Source organism: Endocarpon pusillum (genome assembly GCF_000464535.1).
Source record: "Endocarpon pusillum Z07020 unplaced genomic scaffold scaffold587, whole genome shotgun sequence".
NCBI classification, from domain to species: domain Eukaryota; kingdom Fungi; phylum Ascomycota; class Eurotiomycetes; order Verrucariales; family Verrucariaceae; genus Endocarpon; species Endocarpon pusillum.
In genome coordinates, this window is record NW_006916545.1 from 144,504 (window position 1) to 167,110 (window position 22,607).

At 47.1% G+C, this 22,607-nt stretch overlaps 5 protein-coding genes across 5 annotated transcripts; 1 reads left to right on the forward strand and 4 right to left on the reverse strand.

Moving 5' to 3' along the window:
• Positions 1-2,960: 2,960 nt before the first annotated feature.
• EPUS_05963 (uncharacterized protein) lies at positions 2,961-5,440 on the reverse strand (the record flags this gene model as incomplete). The annotated part of the gene is made up of 3 exons (XM_007806776.1): positions 2,961-3,444; positions 3,499-4,326; positions 5,211-5,440. The coding sequence occupies 3 exons, from the start codon at positions 5,438-5,440 to the stop codon at positions 2,961-2,963; spliced, it is 1,542 nt and encodes a 513-aa protein (XP_007804967.1).
• A 1,481-nt stretch (positions 5,441-6,921) lies between these two features.
• Positions 6,922-7,416, forward strand: EPUS_05964 (uncharacterized protein; the record flags this gene model as incomplete). The annotated part of the gene is made up of 1 exon (XM_007806777.1): positions 6,922-7,416. One exon carries the CDS (start codon positions 6,922-6,924, stop codon positions 7,414-7,416), a length of 495 nt encoding a protein of 164 aa, XP_007804968.1.
• Positions 7,417-8,651: 1,235 nt separating this feature from the next.
• On the reverse strand, positions 8,652-10,465 carry EPUS_05965 (uncharacterized protein; the record flags this gene model as incomplete). The annotated part of the gene is made up of 3 exons (XM_007806778.1): positions 8,652-9,982; positions 10,035-10,294; positions 10,410-10,465. 3 exons carry the CDS (start codon positions 10,463-10,465, stop codon positions 8,652-8,654), a joined length of 1,647 nt encoding a protein of 548 aa, XP_007804969.1.
• Positions 10,466-13,614: 3,149 nt separating this feature from the next.
• Positions 13,615-16,032, reverse strand: EPUS_05966 (uncharacterized protein; the record flags this gene model as incomplete). The annotated part of the gene is made up of 2 exons (XM_007806779.1): positions 13,615-15,335; positions 15,399-16,032. The coding sequence occupies 2 exons, from the start codon at positions 16,030-16,032 to the stop codon at positions 13,615-13,617; spliced, it is 2,355 nt and encodes a 784-aa protein (XP_007804970.1).
• A 1,107-nt stretch (positions 16,033-17,139) lies between these two features.
• On the reverse strand, positions 17,140-18,889 carry EPUS_05967 (uncharacterized protein; the record flags this gene model as incomplete). Its single annotated transcript, XM_007806780.1, has 4 exons — positions 17,140-17,708; positions 17,780-18,078; positions 18,139-18,455; positions 18,506-18,889. 4 exons carry the CDS (start codon positions 18,887-18,889, stop codon positions 17,140-17,142), a joined length of 1,569 nt encoding a protein of 522 aa, XP_007804971.1.
• Between the last annotated feature and the right edge of the window lie 3,718 nt (positions 18,890-22,607).

Here is a 22,607-nt window from a genome sequence, read left to right on the forward strand (position 1 = left end):
AAATAATAGCTTGGATATGTGATTCTAAGCGCAATCGACGTACTCCTTGGATCCAAATTCCAACTATATTAGAGCTTAATGTTAGCTATTATTACATTCGAACTGCTTTACGAAACGCAGGCTATTCACGCCGAGTTGCACGCCGCAAGCCTCCTCTTACTGAACGAAATCGACAAGCACGTCTACAATGGGCAACTGAACATGCTACATGGACTATTGAGGATTGGTATAGGGTTCTATGGAGTGACGAAACTTGGTGTAATGGAGATCGACATACAAAGACCTATGTTACACAACGCGCTGGCGAGGAATGGGACCCTACTTGTATCGTTGAACGCCATCAACGTCGGAAAGGATGGATGTTTTGGGGCTGTTTTCATGGTAATATTAAGGGCCCTGGGGTATTTTGGGAGAAAGAATGGGGATCAATCAAGGAGGAGTCATATCGAGCACGAATTCTGCCAATTATTGATGGTTGGATACAAATGAATCAAAACGCAGGGCATCTATTGATATTTATGCAAGATTCTGCTCCTGCTCATGCTGCTAGGGGTACAATTCAAGATCTTCAAGAGCGAGGGATTATCTACATTCAATGGCCCTCTTTTTCTCCAGATTTGAATCCAATTGAGATGATTTGGAATTGGATGAAGAATTGGATTCAAGAGCACTATGAGGATACCCTTCGAAGCTATGATGCACTTCGGATAGCTATAAATGAGGCTTGGAATGCAGTCCCTATAAGCTATCTTGAGGAGCTTATCAACGAGATGCCTGCCAGATGCCGAGCAGTTATAGATGCTGATGGAATGCACACTCGATATTGATCAATCAATCAAGCTAGTCCTAATTAGGCGATTTCTGGGCACTCTATACTTACTATGGGAAGGAGCTGATACATAGCGTTGTAACTTTACAAGTCGTTGCTAGCGCTATACTAGGGATACTTATGCCTCTCCCCGTAGTACACTAAAATTGCAGTGCATCATGAGCCTCAATTCCTGCTTAAATCTGCGGCCCGATTGATCAGGCTGCAGAATCTTACTAAACTGTACCCCATCAAAAATCAGAATTCGCACGTAGAAGGCGCAGAAAAGCGCACAGAATGCGCAGAATTTACAGAATGATCTTCTGATCTTCTATCCTTCTTGCTTTTTTTTATAAAAAAAGTTACATCTAGTGAACGTGCATTCCACCTTGTAAATAATGTGCAGGACAGTGCTTGTGACCCAGCCTTTAAGTTCCGCAACGAGAGGTCTGTCCAAGTACAATTAGTAGGTGGATACGGAGTACCTCCGTCTCTGACATGTCCTCCTTCACGCTCTCCTGCGTACAGCTTCTGTTCGTGTCTAGGTCGTATCGTCGCTCCTTCGACCTCCAGTCGATATGGCAGCAACAATACTCCTCCGGTAAGCTGGGCCAGAATCGTGCTGAGCACGTGATATCACGCGGTTCTGGACCCCGGTCTCTTTGGCAGAATGCGTCGGATATCAATCATATCATTGACTCGCTCGTCTCTCTTACTTCCTACCATCCTCGCTGCATTGGCCAGCCGCGTACTTATCAGTATCGTTGACGATTATAGAGCATTTGTCACAGCCACATCTGGTGGAGGGAAATAATTGTGAGAGGAATGTCTCTTCGTGGTCCCTCTTATATCAACGTCCATTGAATCTTGACAGCGTTCTTCTACGCCTCTTTATAGCTTCGCTGCCGATGTTCCTCACCCCTACGCTGACAGTCTCGTGGTCCCTCTCAAGGTAGATCAAGGCTCCCCTAAAAGGATTCTGGGGCTGTTGCGGTTAAGCCATCTACATTTATATTGGAGGTTCTAGAGACGCTACTAGTTGTTTAGAAAGAGATGCGACATGAGGAGCACAGTCCCATCAACAACGGCGTCGTACCATCTTACGCAAGTGAACGCTAGTCGATCAAGACTGATAGAAATCAAATGAGGAGGAGGATTATGAGAGGACTGAGTCTATCAGGGACGTCTTGGTAATCGCTAACAATATACTAATATTCTAGTAGTCGACTTGGCCACTTTCTTTATTCGTGATAGACCTTACTACGAATATGACATAGGTTACAGTATATGGAGACAAACAGAACGTAAAAAGCGAGCTCGACTAGATCTGCCATTAATAACAATAAGACTTGATTATCCCTCGTTGAATTCTTTAGACAAATTGCCATCTTGATCATGCATTTGATTATCGATACAGTTAATCCTGGTAATAATGATTTAGTGATCATTGTATCTCAAGAATTGTCGTAACAAAGACTCTCAATGAACGATCAAGTCCACCGGAAGTGGAGTACAAAGTACGAGCTCGAACCAGACTTGAAACAAAAGACGTAAACAGATGACTTTCCGCCACAAGAGACATCAAGAATGAGAAAGCGTAAACTTTTAACAAACATGAACATGCTCTATTCGCTTACAGTACTACCCAGATCTTCGTTTATTCTAGTGACATCGGGACCAAATGCTGTCGTTCCCACAAAGTCTGTACCATCGTCTCGTAACCTCTAACGATGTTGTCTGTAGTATATTATCACAGTGTCCACCTTAAACGTTCTCTCTGTTCAGTAACATCTCTATCACGATCTCGCGATCCTTTGACGATGGTGTCTCTAATACATTGTTACAATGTCCACCTTGAGCATTCACCTCAGTGCTCTTGTTCAGCAACATCGTTACCACCTTCTCGTGACCCATCTGATGATGCTACCTGTAGTGCATTACCAAAGTGCTCTTTCTCTTCTTCTCTTTCCTCCTCTTGCTCTTCTTAAAATGCCAGAAAGCAGTGACAGTTATGTAGTCACTGCTGTTGCATCTTTAATTTGATTATCATATATGTATACATCCAAAGGATCTTTCCTTCTCCCTCATTATCCGAGGCGGTGGAATGGGATGCAAGATGCTGTCGAGGTGTATCTTGTACTATCATCAGTGATCATTCAGAAGCGCATTGCACCTGCTCAGTCTCATCACCGCCCATATTCATTTGCTGTCCAGAAGGTGCTTGGAGTTGTTGGGGCGCTGGCTCCTCGTAATAATTGTCACGGTAAGGCTTTGGCTCCGGCTCGTAAGACGAATTCCAAGGCTGTTTCTTTGTCCCTTTGCACACCTTGCAGCGAAATTTTTGTTTTATCACATCACTATGACCATTACACTCTGGACACAATACAAGAGAGCCCGGTAGCAAGGGACCGTGTTGTCCCATCCTAGGCACGAATGCACAACCACCGCAGTGCTTGCAAGCCATGATCTTGCCGTGTCTACCACCACGTTCATTGCAGGCCCGGCATGCATTTGGGTCCCTGACCATAGTGTCAGACATGTTGGGCTTGTCAGCACCGTAGCCACCAGATCTGAAGAACCGTGTAGAGATTTCTTCCGCATTAAGTCCTGCCGATTCCGTGGTCGACTGTGGGATACTGGATTGGCTTCTTCCTCACACAGAAGTCCGCTTCTTAGTAGTCGATACGTACGGCGTGCTCTTGCGGTCAAATGTGGGGACATCGCATATTGTTGCGCTGGGAACCTCCCATGGAGCCTTTTGGGTTTGGACATCGTCATAGTGGAAGCGGCCAGATGCTCCGTCGTCGATCTTGAGCCACCCCAGAAATAGTGCATCATCAGCAGGTTTTGCCGGCTTCGAACGGTCGGGCAACGGTGACCGTGACGCATGGTTTTGAACCCGCTCTGGATTCTCTATCCATTCTTCGGCAGGAAATGCTGTCGCCGTTGGCTTTAAACCTCTTGCAGGTCTTCCCATGTCCGGAGTGCGAGGGTTGGTGCCGGATCCGTAACCAGAGTCATGCATTTCCGCATGATTCAGAGGAGACGATTCGGCTGGCACGGCGTCGTTCTTGTGCTGCGGTCCGTCAGTCGTCGCTGTTGGTTGCTGTTGATTTGCTGATTGAGCCTGTTGCTGTTCAGCGGCGCCTGGAGGGGCCGAAAGGTCGACAGTCGTCCGTTGTTGCAAGAGTAGTCTTAGCAAGTGGGCAAAGCGCTCGAGTACAACACGCTGTCTCTCTGTAGGATCGGTGTAGGCTGCGAGGGACTGCTGCAGCTGGGCAAGGACCGAAGTACTTGTGCAAATGACATCTGTCCGAGTAATCGGCTGCTGAGTGGACGCTTGACTTATGTCGTCGCTGCTGCAGTTTTCCTGCCGCTCGGTCTCTTTCTCGAGCTCTGGGAGCTTCTCTAGGGCATCATGATGGGCAAGAAGAGCATTCTGAGCCTTGAGGCCTTCTTTTCGTAAGATGTTGTCGAGATCTGGAGCATTATCTTTGCTGGACTCCGCTTTCCGCTTGCTATATCACCTCGACGTTAGTGGACATGTCAATGTGAGGAACGGCCAAAACACTGACCTGCGAGATCGAATTTACCTGCCAGTGAAAATGATGGCGACCAGAAGATGAGCAGTACTCCGCAAGTAGTCAATCTCTCCAACAAGAAGCGCGACTATTGGCTTCGTGAAGTTCCATTTCACCTTCTGCAAGAACGAAATGCCGTCTTTGCCCTCCCAGCGGGAATACGGTGTTTACAAGACCAAGACACCATGTTCTGGATAATGCAGAAACCCGCATACAGAACGCTGTATAAGTCTTCTCGTTCGGTCTCCTCCAAGGCTTGTCCTTCATCTCATTCGAGTCGCTACTTGGATGATGGAGTCAATCTGGTGGTCGTGAACTACGATGTTCAGCGGAGAGGAGACAATGGTTAAAGAAAAATGCTACTGTCGAACATTGGCTCCGAGGAAGCTTTGATGCTGTCAGGTCTGTGTGAGAATGGGTGAGAATGGGCAGCGAGGAAACTTCGGTATGCCATAGCCAAGGGTCGAGGAGGGTATGCAAGCGATTGAGGCACAGTCCTGTCCTTCAAGGTGAGGGGAGACCTTGGTCAAATATTCCTCAATGGTTCAATTGCTTTGTCAAGGAGACAGAAAGTAAGTTGACGAAAGGAATGCCATCCCATAATGGTGAGGATGAAAATGGAAAGGAAGCAAAGAGTAAGCAATCTTTCTCTCTGGGAAAACGGACAAGAGAAGAGCAGAACACAGAATACAGATCTCGATCTATGACTTTCCAAACCAAGCAGACTTGAGAATTGACCCATTGACGATATCTTTGTTTCTATATGCAAGAATGTGTTGGCAGATCATTTTTCTTGATAGACTTCGTGTCCAGCCAATCACACATTGTGGAAGAGGTCATATTGGAGACCGTTGCATTGTGGGCAAAAGATTCTGATGCCGGTGTTGACATTGTCCTGCAGTGAGTAGTTGGGGCGGAATTGTCGAGGTCCTCCGGCAGCAATCCATTCATGTCTTCTGGGTTGGCATTGTGCGCGGATCACATATTTATGCTTGTCGGTGGGTCGTCGTTCCTTGCAGCCTGCGTATGTCATGGTAGTCTTGGTGCACATGGTGGAATTCTTGATCGATGTGGGTATGTGTCTCTCAATACTCGTGATATGAAGTAGACAATAGAAAAGATCAATGCAGGGATGAATGGACAGATGGCTCAGAAAGACTCGGTGAGAGTAGAACGAACGGCAGCATGTCTTGTTTTATACACATTCACAACCTACCTCAGCCTGACCAGACTCGATCAGCACGGGCAGTGGTGCTGTTAGATGTTTGACGCAGGGTGTCCTGTCGCTCGTATTCACGAATGGCCGAGATGGATTTGAAGCAATCTAATCTCGTGTCAGCAAGTTTCCATCCTGTCGCTCATTGCCTGTTCTAGCAATTTCGTCCTACACTGGACATAAGAGGTTAGGGTGTGGGTGACTGAATGAGTGAAACAATTTGCCTGGTTCTGCCTTGGTGAAGCTGCTATCCCAACCAATGGTACGGAAATTGTGAAGATAATGCCAAGAAATGGCACGTGATATTCCGACTTGGCGGTACTTTTGGATTTTACTTCCGGTATTTTCTGCTATGCACAGTTCTTTCTGCTATACCTAGTGCATTCTGCTGTGTACGGTATCTTCTGCTTCTCCTATAGCAGTTATTGTACGGCCGAAAGGACTTGCTCCTGGTAAGACGATCCTCCTCCGCCATTGGAAGGCCAAGAACCATTTGTTTTGGATCTTCTTCATGAGGCCGCATTGGCATATGTTTCCCAGGCGAGGAAGGACAAAAACAAGATAAATTTTGTCACTAAGGTAATACGTATTAGCCTTCAAGAGGAGGGCTACTCGTGTACTTACTATGTAGTGTGCCAGAAGTCGACCGGCTGGCGGAGAAAGAATGGCTCTACCCTTTTTGTCGAACTTCCGAACCGGATTCAGACGAGATGCAGCTAAATATGAAACACGAGAATGCTTTGATTCGTTTTGATTTTGTTTTGGAGACATAGGAATTACACCTCCAGACACTTTGACAGTCAACCCAGTGTTTTAAGTGCTGATATGCCCCTGAAGACACTTATGGTTTGAACTAACACGATGGAAATGCATTCATTAACAGAGGCACAACACTCCCGACTCTGAGGGCTACCGACAAACAGGTCAGAAGGCGTGCAGCATCTACCAATTCACCCGCAATCCACTTGAACGTGGTATCCGGGCTTCCATTCCATACAATGAGCGGCACGCGCTTTCAAGCCTGCTGTCCTCGCCTCCCCCGTCGTCGTTCCTCCCCCTCCGCTGAATCTTGGCCGCCTCGATCGCCTGATATTACCATCTCCCAGTCCGTCGAACTTTGTGAAGCCGAACCCTTCACTAGTAGCATCAATGGGGATGTTTATAGATGTCGTCAAGCACAACGAGTCATCAAGAGCCGCGCTTCCGATCGTGAATTTCGCCTGATGAAAAAGGCAGGGCCCTGTTCCGTCAGACCAATAGGCCGAGTAGTGACGAAAGATAAGCAAAGCGGGAATGTCCTCGTCACAGGCATCATCATGGATCTAGCACTACCATTCGACTACACAGTAATTTCTGCTCAACAACGAGATGGCCTTGCAAGAGAAATGATCAATCTTACGCAAAAACTTCACAATACACAATGTGTCATCCATGGAGATATCAAACCCGAGAATATGCTCATCAGGCGCTCAGACTTCCGCCTCATCTTCTGTGATTTTGCCGAGAGCAGGATCAGAGACGAAGACCCCAATCGGTGGCAAGGAGCAACCACCATCAACTATCTTGCGCCAAATAGAGATCCCAACAAGGCGCCGACCTTTGTCGACGACTTGTATGCGTTGGGTTTGAGTATCTGGCAGCTTTACTCTGGCAGGAAACCTTTTGCCAACCTGGAGCCAGATCAGATCTTGGAGCTGCTGAAGCAGAAGTGGACTGTTGATTTGAACGTCATCACCGATGCCCCAATCAGAAACATCGTGGCTCGATATCTGTCGATGGGTGGCGCCACACTTGAAAAAGGGTATCCATGATTCAGCCGTCTGGAAAGAAGCGTGAAGATCGCTCAACTCGCCTACCAGAATCGGTCTCGACCACATCCCCAAGAATCAGATTTTCCAGCGCTTCACCACATCGCAAGACATGCCATTCATGTGTCAGAGACAATTGACGTAGCATCTGAGCATACGTCCAGTATGATCCAGCAACACGTCTCTATGGCAAACGCTCGCTCCCAACCCAGGGACAGGGGGACCTCATGTTCGTTAGGAGCCTTCAACGCTTCGATTCCCAGCTGCAGACGCTCAAGAGACTCAAAGCGCGGTCCGAATCGATACAAGCAAAGCTGCAGAATGAAATCACATTGGTAAGCTTTACCACATGACCTCAAGACCGTCGACGCATCGCTCAAGCGCGGAGCCATTCAAAAACGCTAATCTTTCTACAAAATCAGGTTTCTCGTGGGAATGTAGAATTGCGTGCATGCTCTTCATTGAATGTGCTAAGGAGATGCAGTCGAATGACGTTGCGCCGAGGCCCCGGGCCAGAATTCGTGAGACTCTGGGCTCAGGTCTCTTACCAAGATCTGGGCCAAAACCAGTCTCACAAGTTCTGGCCCCGGACCTCGGGCCCTCGTGGCCAATAGAGCCAAGCTGGCCGTGCTTGTGATATCATTGTTTGTGCGCCGCGTGCTGGAGAGTCTTACTCTCATTTGAAACGAAGGAGCAGCCAACCCAGGCGCTCGCGAGAACACCATGCACAACCTAATATACAATCTTTTTGACAAGCCAGAACCTCACGCCAGTAGTACGTCCTTGACACAAAACTAATGTCTGGAACTTCTCTTGAGGCTAGGATCATACCACAACACCCTCTTCAATTCCCGGTTCCCAGTCCATGACACTGCCGGGCAATGAGTCGGTGTCGATGCTTGACAAAGTTTGTTTTGAGGTACCATTAAGGCGCAGCTGGTATCGCAGCGACCAACTCTCAGAAGACCGAATCGACAGAGTCTCTGTGTGGTTGCCATTGCTCATAATGCTACTTGAATTCCTTTCACCAATCCGTTTGCTCAATGACTTCATGGAACGGAACCCGCTACTGAACGAAGAACGGGGCGTTAGACTGAGAGTTGGATCAATCGGTGCTATTGGCTGAGCAGGTCTTTCGACATTCGGGATATCAATGTTTTGGGGATGAACCTCCATCCTTGGACACCTTTTGATGAAATCGCTGATGGCGTCAAGAGCCGAGACCATGGATATTGGAGTCAGATTGTTTCTCGTGTGCTTTGAAGAACAACTGCATAAAACTCTGCTTGGGACAGTTTTTCTGATACAATATGATGCACAGATTTGTCAATATCGGACAAATGCAATGAAATACTCTCTGCTTCAGCCGACCAGGTGGACATGCTGATGCCGATTAAATCTCCTTTTAGCGATGCTATATCCACGAGTAAAATGGATATCGCTGCGAAAAGGTCTGGGCTGCTGATTCTCATCCCTTTGCACATCTCGTGTAGCCCTTCCACCTTATCTATCAATGGAGTTCGATCTTGGTCAACTTCACAAGTGAAAGTTTTCCACAATTCACAGAAGAGCATTTTGCTGAGTACTATCCTGATGGTTTCGGAGTCCCATTCGGGTTTCCGACCAGCGTTCACTCCCTCCGCAAGCTTCCAACAAGTGTTGTGAGAAGCGAGTGTTGAGGCGCAGCTGAAAACCAGCTTTCGAAGTCGCCCTTGATATTGATAATCTGCTTCCACCAAACGTCGCTGGAGGTCCAAGGACAACTTTTTGCCAGGTTGTGCTAGAAAGTGGATCGAGTTTGCCTCGATATACTGACCGATCAAATTTGCAGGCACTCCCCAACCTTCCTGGTGGACAGACGACCACAATTCCCAGATTGATAGAGCATGATGAAAGTAACTGTAAGCCTCATCGAACCCATGCACTCTGCGAAGGAGAATTGCTAGCTGAATGAGCAGAGTACATTCCGCTAAATGATCAAGTTTTACGTCTCCAATACCTGGCCCAATGAACCTTTTCATGATGGCCACAACATGGGCAATTTCAGCCGGTGAACTCGCCGCACGCGACATGTTTGAAGCAACCAAGACAATGAATGGGTTGTCGACCAGTTTGGAGTAAACAACCAGCACCCTCTCCCACCACCGGCTGTACAACTTGTATGCTTGTTGATAGGAGCCCACTACGAGCAGGACGTCGGCTTTTCGGATCGCATCCAGTACATTGGTTGAAGAGTTAGGTAGTGCATTGAGTATCTTTTCGGATGACATAAACTTGGACACCAGCCTGGTATATATGTCTTTACGTACACCAGGGGGGGAGGATCGATCTACCGGAAGAAGAGGCACAGCCGTTTTGGTGTCTATGATCGGCGTTAAAGCCGATGCCGTAGGAGCAGGTCTTACTTCTTCCAGATTCATCGTGTTATTAATGATATTCAGCTTTTCCACCGACGGACCATCAATCTCTGGCAATCTTTCAAGAAGGAGACCCTCGCGCAAAACTAAGGCGACATCTGGCTCTGTTTCAGAATGACTCGTCATCGACGTGACGTTCACATCGGACTGACCTACGATAGGTTGCATCGCTGGTGGATCAGCCGGAGATTTGATTCGTCAAACCAGCACTTTCAACTCTGCTTCCACAAGTTGAGATATCCTGTGTAGCGCTTGAATTCCCGGAGAGCTCTGCACGCGGGGGTTTGCCTAAGCCTGGCTCGGCCTGCCCAGTTGTTGTTTCGCTTGACGCCGCGAACGAATGCCCATCTGATAGTGGCTGCCTCACACTTGTGATAGCAAGAGTGGAACCTTGCGGCTTTCTGGAAATTGTCTTGAGCTTCGGGAGCTGCCATTTGTCAAACCTTAGCTTATATTGGTGGCGTCTGGACAACTGTCAGTTTTTAAGGGAACAAGATGTAACCCTAGAACTTTAAGAAGGCGCGCTGTGATTTGGAGGAGGCTTAAGTTGTTAGACATATAAACAGCGTTTACACTTACGAAGCCGTAAAGTGGTGATTGACATTCATGTGTTCGATTAACGCATCTAGAGTCATAGTGGGACGGAGCCTGCATATCAACTCTTTGCGTTGCTCCCACTCAAAATCGGGAATAAAAGATGCCTGTGGCGATCGTGTGTCCCACGTTAAGTGCAACTGAGCCATCTCTTGGGTTGTGCAAATGGCTCAATTTAAGGTCTGGACAGTCAACGTGGAACTAGAACTTGCCCTGGTGGAATGTATTCTTACGATAAATTTGAAAGAACAGCGGAAAGAATTTGGACAAGTTCGAATATGTACATGCTAACAAATTTATACATATACACCATGCAGCGACTGTATAACGAGAGTCGGAAATGCCCGTTTCTTCTACCGGCCTTGTCACTTGCGATGTCCACTTACCTCTTTTGGTAAGCACGATGCAACAACTCAGAGTGGCTGAACATCCTGTTTGACTGCCACTAACTACTACTAGCTTAGAGCTTCAGGTGGGATGCCGCTCCCCGCGTCCAAAATTATTAGGCGAAGACTTCGCCTCGGGTCTCCAATGTGATCATGAATGTACCGTGAGTTTTATGTTTATCAGTGCTCTCTATAACGCAGATATATCAGAGGCCAAATCTTATACACTATTCCTTATGATCCCGATTAGCCCCTTGTAGGTGTCTCCTTCCCTGCGGAGTTTAGCGTTAAGGTGGTACCCGCCAGCCCAGCAGACTTCTATAATTTTGATGTTCCTAATGCCAAGGCTGTGGAAATAATCTCAACGCTAAACACGGGTATCTCTTAACGCTAAACCCCCAACGGCAGGAGGACCACGCAGGGGTCTAGTCAGGCTCACAGGGGATAACATGGATCCCCTACACTAGGAAAAGTGGAAATGACTTAGCCCCTGGACAATATAAGGAGACGAACGACGATATCCCACCAGATCACGTTTTCCTCGTGCTACGGGGCATAACAATGTACGAAATGCACAAATGCCGAAGTCACTAACATCTAAAGTGTTCGATTTCACAAGCATACACCGCATCTCAAGATATTACCCCGACGATAAGACGCTAAGAACTCTGCGAGACGATAGCATGCTACCTGTATCTGCCAATTAAGTTAAAATGAGACAGCAATTACAGGGTGTAGGATGTCAGCGGAAGACGGAGTTCTCCGACCACCGCAACTGTTCGCCACGCGCTATTACTCAGAAACGCATACACTCACAAATGCTGCAGTTAGCATTGCAACGCTGATTTATGATCTTCTTCTAGGTGATTCTATAGCTTGCCTCTTCTATGCGTATATATAGCGGTCATCCTACTCCTCAGGGGTTGAGATAGCAAGTCAATCAATCCATTCCATCTACTTTCTCTTGCTTACTAATCTAATCTGCACTGCTTCATGGCATACTTCTAACATAGGAAAGCTAAACCATACCTAGTATCACGATCTTGTCGGAAAAGGACGTCAAGGGACGCTCGCCACTGCATTAGCCTATGCGCACTTCTAATACCCCCAACCTCTAGAGGACCAAGGCCACTTTCTGTGGAATAACCTGCTTGAAATCTGTTGAGCGAAGTTATTAGGGTATCCTGCACCAAATCTTGACCGCGACTTGGCACCCAGTTGGATTGGCCGATTTTGCTGCCTGACTCAGGAGTTAGTGATTCGGCTCAACTTCGGCTCAGCCTCTGCTCAGGCCGCCTCACTCTTGCTCACCTTCTGCTGCTCAGTCTCGCTTCATCCATACGCGGATCCCTCTTCTAAGCCCTTTATCAAGCCAGTGGAGTGGCTCGGTGAAGAAGAGACCTGTGCAACAGTGGTGGTGTGTAGATCTGATTGTCTACTAGTTGGTGGCTTACCGCCATTTATCCCAACTACCTAGTACTACACTAACTACCTGTTGCTCTACTACTGGTGTGATACTAGTGGCGAGGGGCTGTTATCTCCTGGTGAGCCTAACAAGCTCCCCTTGCCTAAAAAAAAACTTAATGTCCTTATTATGACAAAATATAAAACCGGAAGAGACTATCCACCTTTCTGTCATAAAATGCTCCAGTTTTTCATTGGCTGATAGGGTCTGCCAGCCTAGACCAAATGTAGTTAGCGCCCATAACCTTAAATCAAGTTTAGCCAATAAAAAGCCTCTCTGAGAACCTTATTTGACATAGGTACTAAGCCTAATTAGGAAGTAGCAACACCAACAGAAATGAATTTACCAACGCTCTAATCAACGCACGAAGAAGCAAACAGGGTATCCGTCGTACGAAATGGTCATGTAGCAAATGTAACATCTCAATTTGTTAAAATTCGAGATGCTGGGCGCGTCATTTGCCCTCTACATAATAGATAGAGCAATTCATTTCTGTTGGTGTTGCTACTTCCTAATTAGGCTTAGTACCTATGTCAAATAAGGTTCTCAGAGAGGCTTTTTATTGGCTAAACTTGATTTAAGGTTATGGGCGCTAACTACATTTGGTCTAGGCTGGCAGACCCTATCAGCCAATGAAAAACTGGAGCATTTTATGACAGAAAGGTGGATATATGCTAGCCTGTAGCTATCCCCCTGAATCAGTATCATTACTTTAAACGGTTTAGTGTTCCCATGAGCTATTTCGATTTACCGCGGAAAACTGTGCTGCAGCCTTGGCAAGAAGAACATCAAAGTTGATTTACACTTAAATATATTTCTATCTGCACAACTCTAATTATCAGACTTGAGATTATGAAAATAGTACCATTCGATAGATCTTGAGAATCTGAGCATTTCTACATCTTGAAGTCTCCTTGGGTGATCAAACTTGAACCAATCATTGAATCAGGATGTTTTATTTACAGCAAAAATGAGTGTAGGAAAAACACAACTTTGACTCAGTGGCGCATCAGCTGAAAAGAGAGAGACTACGAAAAGGGTAGAATATTTCGAAGGAAGACCGTGGCCACCCATCAAGTGGCGTTCCTACGTGATGGTGTTGATGCCCAATGGGGACCACTAGCGTTGCTGGCGCAGTCCGGGGACCATTGCACACTTCAACTACCTTGTCTCAAGATGAAACTAGACATTAAGTCCTCGTCTTCCATCACGCTCCTAGTACTGGTTGAGCAGCATGATGACGCTCTCGTTGGGGTGCAGACTCCAAGGAATGTATGAAGATTTTTGAACACCGATCCCATTGTAAGACTGATTTTTTCCATCGCTCACCGTGATCCGCTCACCTCGTGATCCTCACAGTCTTGGCCACGCTGGGCACGCCGTTCTGCAGCACGAACAGCATCCAGTATCCCGGCAGGGTGACGCCGGGATCGGCGGGGATGGTCACGGAGAATTTCTTGTCTGCAGCATTGCCCTTGGTGGCGACCGCCAGCTTGATGCGTCTCATGTCGTTGTTCAGCGAGTGCGTCACGGCGCTGTAGCGGATCAGGCTGGCCACGCCGTCCACGACCACGTTGGAGGTGAACGTGATGGTCTCGCCGAGCTTGTATTCGGTCTGGTGGCCGACGGTGCTGAGCTGCGGCCGCGCGACGGTGGTCTTGCCGTCGGGGGTGAATAGGTAGCCAGGGTGGTAGATCTGAGCATCGTAGTGATTCGCTTCGGGAAAATTAGAGTTGAGGCCGCCACCGCCCACCAGCACGGTAGCGTCAGGCAAGAGGACGGCCCAGGAATGGTACGCTCGGGGGATAGAGTTGGGAGTTCCGTCTCTCCACGTCTTCTTGTTATCCGGCGAGTATATTTCCGGAGTAGATACCCAAGTTGCATCGTGAAAGGGCTCACCCTGGCGCTGACCTCCGACCACCAAGGTTTCGCCGTTGGGGAGGACGATGCCGTTGGCAAAGATGCGTTGGTGTTTCATTGAAGCCACTTTGGTGGGAGACACAGGGGCGTCAACCTGTACTCCCCCAAGCTTGATTTCGAATGCGTTGTTAGTCGCTTCTTTTCGATGAGGGTCGACCTTCGGGTCCGTTTTCCGATCCTCTTTCCAGTAGTGGTAATTGGGAGCACCACCAGCTGTGAGAATGACCCCATTCTCGGCATCATACATTGAAGTGATTCCACATACTGCATCACCATCAGCGACACCAGCGGTCTTGTCTTCGCGGAATCCCGCGGCCCGAATGCTGCCACTAGGGGGTGCGGTGGAGATCCAGTTCATCTGCTTGGAAGGTCCAGCATGAAATATACTATCATTCTTCCATGAAAAGAGCCACGGGTGGTGTTGTCGCCATCCGGTGGCAATACAGGGTACCACGCCCTTGGGAGTTGTACAGTTGACGGAAATGTCCATTTTGATGTTGTTTGCCCTGACGTTGGTCAAGATCGTCCACCCGCGCGTTGAATCAAATATCTCGCCCTCCTTGTCAGCTTCGCCACCCGACCACGTTCCCCCGATCATGAAGGTCTTTCCATTGGCTAGGAACGTCTGGCCTTGGTATCCACGGCCTAGCGCAAGCTTCATGTTCTCACCTTTACTATCTTTCGGGTTCGTCCACGACTTGGTCCGGGAGTCGTAGATGCTGAACTGTTTTGGAGTGGATCCGCCTGTGACGAACACTCGACCGCTTTCATCGTACGAGGTGCCCGGGCAAAACATGTTGTGTCCTGTCTGACTAAGCAGTTCTTCCACGATCGTTCTCCCCTTTAGGTCCCATGTTGCTGCAAAGGTATGCGGGACGCCAGGTGAATTATAGATGTCACGCGCGTCGGATGCCATCGTGATCAAAAGTTGGTGGACCGGGTCCAAGAACGCCGTAACGGGTACCAGAGGGAAATTCAAGGTAACGCCCCATCTTCCTCCTTTGATAGGAGCGGACGGGATGGTGTCAGCAGCGTAGATGTTGAGGTCGCTAATGGCAACAAACTTCTGGTTTCCCGTTGTCCCAAGCACCGTGAGGCGCACAAACTGGACTGGACGAGGTTCAAAAGTGGCGTTTTTTACTGCATTAATCATCAGCACTCTCTAATTCCAACGATGCCAATGATTGTGTAGAAGATACCTACCACTACGATCGTCTCTCCAAAGTCCAAAAGCAGCCAGCTCCCACTGCCCCTTTTCTGGAGCAGTTTCCACTTGATGGCTCAGGACCACACCATCGCGCGTCAGTGGATTTGATGTCACGGCGATATTCTGCACGTTGTATTTCTTTTTGAGGTCAATTTCGATCCAGTGGCTTGCACCAGCTTGACTTTGCCAAAAAGTTTCCTTCCCCTTGGAGTCGATTGCGAGACCGCACGGGTGGTCTGGATCCGAGGTGCTGCATTTGGCCTCGAAGCCTGTCCGGTCTAGGAGATTCACTCCTAAGGGAGGCGCTGCAATGATGACCCCTTGGCCACAGCCGACGTGATTATCGGCTTTACTGCTCTGCAGCAAAGCTTTATATCCCAGTGTAGCATATTTTCTGATTGTCTGCCCGGAGAACAAAGCGAACGCAAAACCAAATATAATGAGAAGGAGTTTGAAGACAGAGGGCAGCTTCCTCTGCTTGGTACAGGACTTTGAGGGTGACGATGGGACATCATCTATGGTATAACTGGCTTTCTCCGAGTCTTCCAAAAGTATGGATTTTTCAGCGGAGTCAGATTCTGCCTCCACTGAGGTTGGCGCTTTGCGATAGAAGCGGTGGAGATTGAACATCATGATCCAGTTGGAAAGCCGAGGTCAAAGCTTTAGTCAAATAGATAGGCTGTGAAGTTGTTTGAGCAACTCAGAGGTTGTTCAGCAGCACCTTGAGCTTATAAGTTCGAAACCGTCGATTTTGGTATGAAGCCGTAAGTGCGATTGAAAGCATGGATCAAACCCGCCAGCGATTCTGCCTCTTCTTGCTGAGGTATTTTGAGGCAGGTGGTTGACGCAACGGCACAAGCGAGCCGCATTCTCATCACGCACAGATCCATCATATGACTGCAGAAATGCTGAAGCATCGACAGCTCTAGAATCCTTTCGTGGCTTCATTTTGGCCGAAAGTACTTAGGCAATTTCAACATGGATAGGATGAAGGCCGGTCCTGCACACATCACCCCACCAACTCAAGCTCAGCTGTGGGGTTTGACGCCATCTTCGCATGCCTTGTTCCAAAGAGGAAATGGCAATAGAGTGCTGTTTGCCCAACGAGGTGGACAACCGTATCCAGTACGGACTTACACAAGACTGGGGTGCCTTCAGCCAATTACGGGCCGAACGGAGACGTCCCGAAGAGGGGTCTCGACCTTTTCGGCCTTTGGCTCAGCTTTCAACAACTGACTGAAGCTCCAGACTAAGATTAATCCATTTATTTTGTGTGACAGCGTTTGCACTGTGGATTGAACCTCCGCCTATTATGTCGTAGAAATCCAGCCGCATCCGTAGGCAGCAACGGCTATGATACGAAGCTGAAAGCTACCTTCTCGTGCTAAACGCTCTTGAGCGACATCAGTGAGCACTTGCATGGCCTCTTCAATTTCGAGAACGCTACGGAGTACTCCGTATCCTTGGAGACAGTGGCTTCATCCCAAATGAGCTGCTCATGAGGAAACAAGGTAACGTGAGCCCGGCCGCAAGTAACTCTTTGAGGCAGAAATGATTGGCTGTGTCCAGCCACGAGATAATGAGACGCTTTTTCAAGGTCTACTTTGCGGAACCAGCCAGCAAACTCATCACAGGCAATGCATCCGTCACCAGGATTGAAACACAGGGGATGCTTATATTGCATTCAAGCGACTAAAACTTTCCAAATTACTGCCATTCTCGCAAGATCGTCATTGCTTAGGCCGTACGTGTGCTGGGCCCGGTGGCGGGCGCGTCGGAACCCAAGGGTGTGCTCAAAGCTGAGATGGGTGGCACGAAGAAGTACTCACCACCTTTTAAAGTCACCAGTGGAGCGAATTCTACGGTTTGCAGACTCTTGTCGCTGCCGAGAAAGGAAGTTTTCAGTTTTCCAGGCTTCCCCTCAGACGAATCCGGGACCTGGCCAATTATTGGGTCATGACCAAAGTCGGCATTGCGGAACGTTGGTTCATTGCTCCAACTCGCCTGCATGTGCTGGAAGGAATCCTCAATATGACCTTGGTAGCATGCAAACAAGAGTCCACGCGTCGATCCGTCATTTTCGTGTCCCTTATAGTCAAGTCCATATGGGATCCCGTTGCGGATCATTCTCGTGCGACGACACCTCTGATCAGGCTCATTACCGTCAAGCTTTTCCCGGATATTGGTCTTTCGAATATGTGCGGATACAGGGCATGGTGATTCAGCACCGTAAACAAAGTTGTTCATCACCTTCGCTTTCCCCGGATCTGCCGTGTCTTTTGTTTCAAAGGTGGCAATTGGAGCTCCTGTTGTGAGAGTTATCAGCAATCGAAAAATCCTGTAAGGCAAAGAATCAATGGCACAAACTGTCACTTACCACTTTGCCACCTTCCCATGAGTTTGGCACCCATCTGCTCTTGGCTTTCACATTTCGTGGCCGCCCAGTATTTTTTTGTAAGGCACTCAAAAGCAGCAACATCTTGCTCGAGCTTGCGAAAAACGAGAAAGGATCCATTTTGCATCCACGCAGGGCGCCGAACATCCTGATTCTCGGAGGCGGTCTTGTCTGTCACAATGAGAAGTTCTTGCGCAGTATTCATATTCGGCTCCGGCGCTGGGTCAGGAGAATCAATTCCATTCATCCGTGGCTGGGAGATTCCATCCTCAAACCCGAAGCTGTCATTAAGAACATAAGCCAACAAGCTAGCTCCTTTGGATTGGGAGAAACCATCTTACTGTTCTTTGCCACGATCATTGGGCCTGGTCCAGCCGACAACTTGAGAATCTGTAGGCGCGGCATCTTCAATGGCTTCGCCGTGCTTCAGAGTCACCTGGATCCTCATCAGGCGTTCCTTGACCATCTCCGGAGAGCTTCCGGCAATCTTGAGCAATCCATGAATTTTGGTCGATTGAAAGAGAACATCCCACTTTTTGGTAGCAGGGTCGTTTAGGGTGGTGCGGACTTTATCTGACGACATTCCCGCAACAAATGCCGGGTCTGTGTCTTCAATATCAAGCAAACCTAGGTTTTTCGAAGGAGAATCGTCTTGTATCTAAGACAAGTTAGCATTCAGTGACGGACATCATTGATGGAATAACTTACGGCCTTTAGGCCTTTGCTTGTAAAGGCAATCAGGGCATTCGCAATAGGCACAGTCGGAGGATGTATCTCCTTTTTTGGAATCCCTTTGAGCTTCTCTGCTGTAATATATTTCTCCCTTTCCATGGATATGAAGTTGTGGTCATCACGAGCTTTCTTCAAACTTGAAATGAGTGGTGGCGTCTGCGTCGCCAAGACCTTCAGACGTTGAGAAAAGAGGCTTGCTTTGCCTGTCTTGATTGAGAAAAAGTAGTAGGTCTCATGGTATTTTGGGAAACCTTTGGTCCAGATATCACCTTGAATGGTCCCCAACTGCTCGGGAGTCAGCACCGGATGAAGGTCCACGACAGGCGGAGGCGGGTCCATGACAGGCGGAGGGAGCTCCATGACAGGCAAAGCAAGATGAATTGTAGAGCATAGAGGTCTACGTAGAAGACTTCAAGATAGCTTGGAAGCTCATGGACAAGAAAAAGCGATTGAGCACCGGCGTAAATGATCAGTCAAATACTGAGGAGAAGGGAGAGAGTAGCCAGCTATGAATGCATTCCCAGACTTTGTAATTTTGACTTCTGGCCTTGTGACCGATCCCCAGAAGATCAAGTGGATTCTGTTCGGACTTTTGACTGTTGAGGACAGGCTCCGTCTAGTGTAATTGTGTACGATGGAGCAGCTGTGGTATGGCAAGGATTTGTTCTTTCGGGACAAATCAGCTGTCAACGATTACAGCGACATGCACGGAGCAGTAAATGGTAGATACCAACGAGAAGACAGAAGCTCACCGAGCTAGTTTGCTCCTCATGAATCTAGAAGCCTGTTCAAGACAGTCATTTTCCATCTGGTCCATTCATCACATCGGTAATCAGCTTACTCGGCCTTTACAAGGCTCTAGAAGCCTGCAGAAACATGTTTGCATAGCTAGCTTCAGTGCAAAGCTTGGTGGTCAAGCCTCAGGTCCCAACCTCTTTCCGGCCTCTCCAACCCAGGATAGCGCATACAGCCCAATTTGTAAGCTTGAGAGGAGTTCTAGCAGCTGACGATGAGGAACCTACTGCTCAACCAAGACACCTCGGCCAGAGGAAGCGGCGCCGTACAGACGAGAGAACTGGCGCAAGCTCCTCTATCACTAGTCGTGGGCTGGGCCGGGTTCTTGATAGTCTCGGAGGCCGGGGCAACAAGCCTGCGGGTAGCTAGGGCCCTGCGGTGGGGAAGGGTCTGAAAGACCAGGTTGTAAAACGAGTTTTAGGTACTACAGATCGTCGTGGAAAAAGCTGTTGTGCTACTGGCTGTTATGCTGCATACCGTTGTAGCACGAGTTGTAGTACTACAGATCGTTAGTGGAAATGCTACATGCCGTTGTAATACGATTTGTAGTACTACAGATCGTTCAAGCTACTGTCTTGTAGCTTAGGACCGGATTTCAGAGCTCATTCTCGTAAAGCAGGAACTTTCTCAGAAGGGGACTGAAACTGGTCTCCTCGCCTTAAAATATAAAAGTCCTCAAGATATTTATTAACCCACACGTTGTGGCATGATAAAAAGGAGGCAGGGGCTCGACTGGGCCGCGCTCAGGCGGAATGCTTCAGGGCAGTACCATTTGGCAGTACCATCTGGGCATTGGCGTTCAGACACTGTTAACCGCCGACCCTATCAAATTTGGGTGCGTACTTGGGTATCAAGTGTCCAACGCGTGATTTACTACAACACGTTTAGGGAAATTCCGTTCGTACGGTGTAGCCTCTATTCTGCGGTACTGGGTAAATGAGGTTCTTGATGTTTGCCTACAGAATGCCTCCCTCTCCATTGCCTCCACCGCGGTCTTTACTCTGCGCGTGATTGCATCATGATGCTTGAAATTTGGCCTCCAAACAGGGTTCTTTACCTGTTCAGGTAGCTTTGTAGGTGACTCTGCCTCCCTCTGAACCTGTTCGACCAACTGTACAATCTGGGCGTTGGCCTGGAGGATGGCCTGATCGACACGGGCCTTAGCCTCGCCCTGTAGGCTATCTCGGAGGTCAATCAACTTCTGGGCGCTCTGAGTGACCTGATTCCGAAGGGGGGAGATAGGCAGGGTAATGGTGTTGATCGAGGGCTGCCAGTTGCCGAACCGAGTGGTAGGGCCAAAGATCCACCACCGTGGGTGACAGAGAGAGTGAGGGACAGGCTTCATACTTTTGTAAGACTTCTCTCAAGGCAAGGATTCGACACTAGCTGCCTTGCATGACAGTGCAGATATTGGCAGCTGACGCGGTCGCCATGTGTGTTCGCATTGTGTCCCTAGCAGAAGCCGCGTATATTTATAATATCCTGAGGGAGGAGGTCGCAGAGCCAGTTTACGCCGTTCGCAGCCTATTATGTCTTGTCTTAGTGTCCATTCAGCCCATGAACAGCGACGATGCTGATGCAAATATCAGAACGAGTCATATAGCACTAGACAATGGCTTACTAATAATAGGATCAACGCCGTCTGCAACTGTCTTCAGTCCTAGAGGAACTATGTCCAGAGCAGCTTCTGATGTGGACAAAGAGGTTTCTGTCTATTACAGGCATCAGCTGTTACAGCACGTGAACACGCCAAGCACCGACAGGCACTACGGAGCTGCCTGACACTCTGCGAAGGAACTATGACAGACTTGGACAGGACTGGACCCTGAACTACACACATGGTCAGACCTGGACAACGTAATGATCAGAGGTGATCAGGATGAGCACTCATGAGCAATGATCAGAGGTGATCAGGATGATCAACTCTGAGCACGAATCTCCTACTCTATATAAGCACGCTCATTTCCCAGATAGTTTCATAGTCTTTATAGTCAACTCATGTTATCAGCTCATACCTAAGTTGAAGACATTCTAGTATTGTTTACTACACTTCCTGTTCTATCTAATCAACTCTTTAGACCTAGCTTCTAGTTAAGACTTGTCTTAACTAGTTAAGCCCTAATACTTTGATTACTACTCTTAAGAACACTGAGTATAGTTAAACAGATACTATATATATCACCTAAAAATATATACTATATTAGTTATCTTAGAGCTAATAAGCACCGCTACTATTAAAGGCTAAGGAAGGAACGTATAGTTTAAAGTTGTACTACTAAACCTATTTTATAGAGATAAAAAGAGACTTTAAGAATTCTTAAACTAATTATAAATTAACTTCTTATTTTATATATAAGTAATAAATACTAATAAAAAGAAGATTTTATATATAGTCATCTTTTTTTAAGGGGCTATATACAACTAGTTTAAACCTTACCTTAAAGACAAACTTAAAAAGGCAATAAAAGACTAAGAACTAGATACGTAACAGATCTTTTATAGTTTTGCTAACTTTATAATTAAGATTAAATAAGTATATAAAGATATAAACATAGTTAAGAAAGCTAAAAGAAATCTATTACAAATAAGGCAGAAGGGATCTGCTACAGACTATACTTTTAGGTTCTACTAAATCGCCTTACAAGTAGACTAAAAGGACTCTGCCTTATTAGTCGTCTTTTATAAAGAGCTAAAAGACTCTATTAAAGATAATTTATCTAAGATTAATTGACTTAGCGAGTTATTACTCTTAATTAAAATAATAATTAAGATAAATAATTAAAACTATAAAAGACAACTTAAAAAAGGAAAAAAGAACTATATTATTATTCTAATGTAATACTAAGCTAATATATAACATTTAAAACATAGGGTTTAAGGATATTACTCTGTAAAACGAAACATGTCTATAGATTTAAATATAACTTAGAAAGAAAAGAAATAAAGGTTACTTAAGAAGAATTAGGATAGTAAAAGCAAATAAAGAATTTCTGGTGAACTTGTAATAAAGAGACATAAGAAAGAACTATGCCTACGTTGCGAAAAACCTAGCTATTATACTAAGGATTACAAAGACGCAAGGCAATAGTTAAGCATTACAGAAGAGAGTCTAGAGGAAAACTATAAGCCTTAGAGAAAGAACTAAGCAGATAAGAAATCTATAGAAAAGAAAGGCGACCCTAAGGAAATATTATAAAGATAACTAAGGAAAAGTATGCCTAAGACGTTATATTATCTATTATTTTAGATTATTTATTATAATAATAACTATAATATATATTTA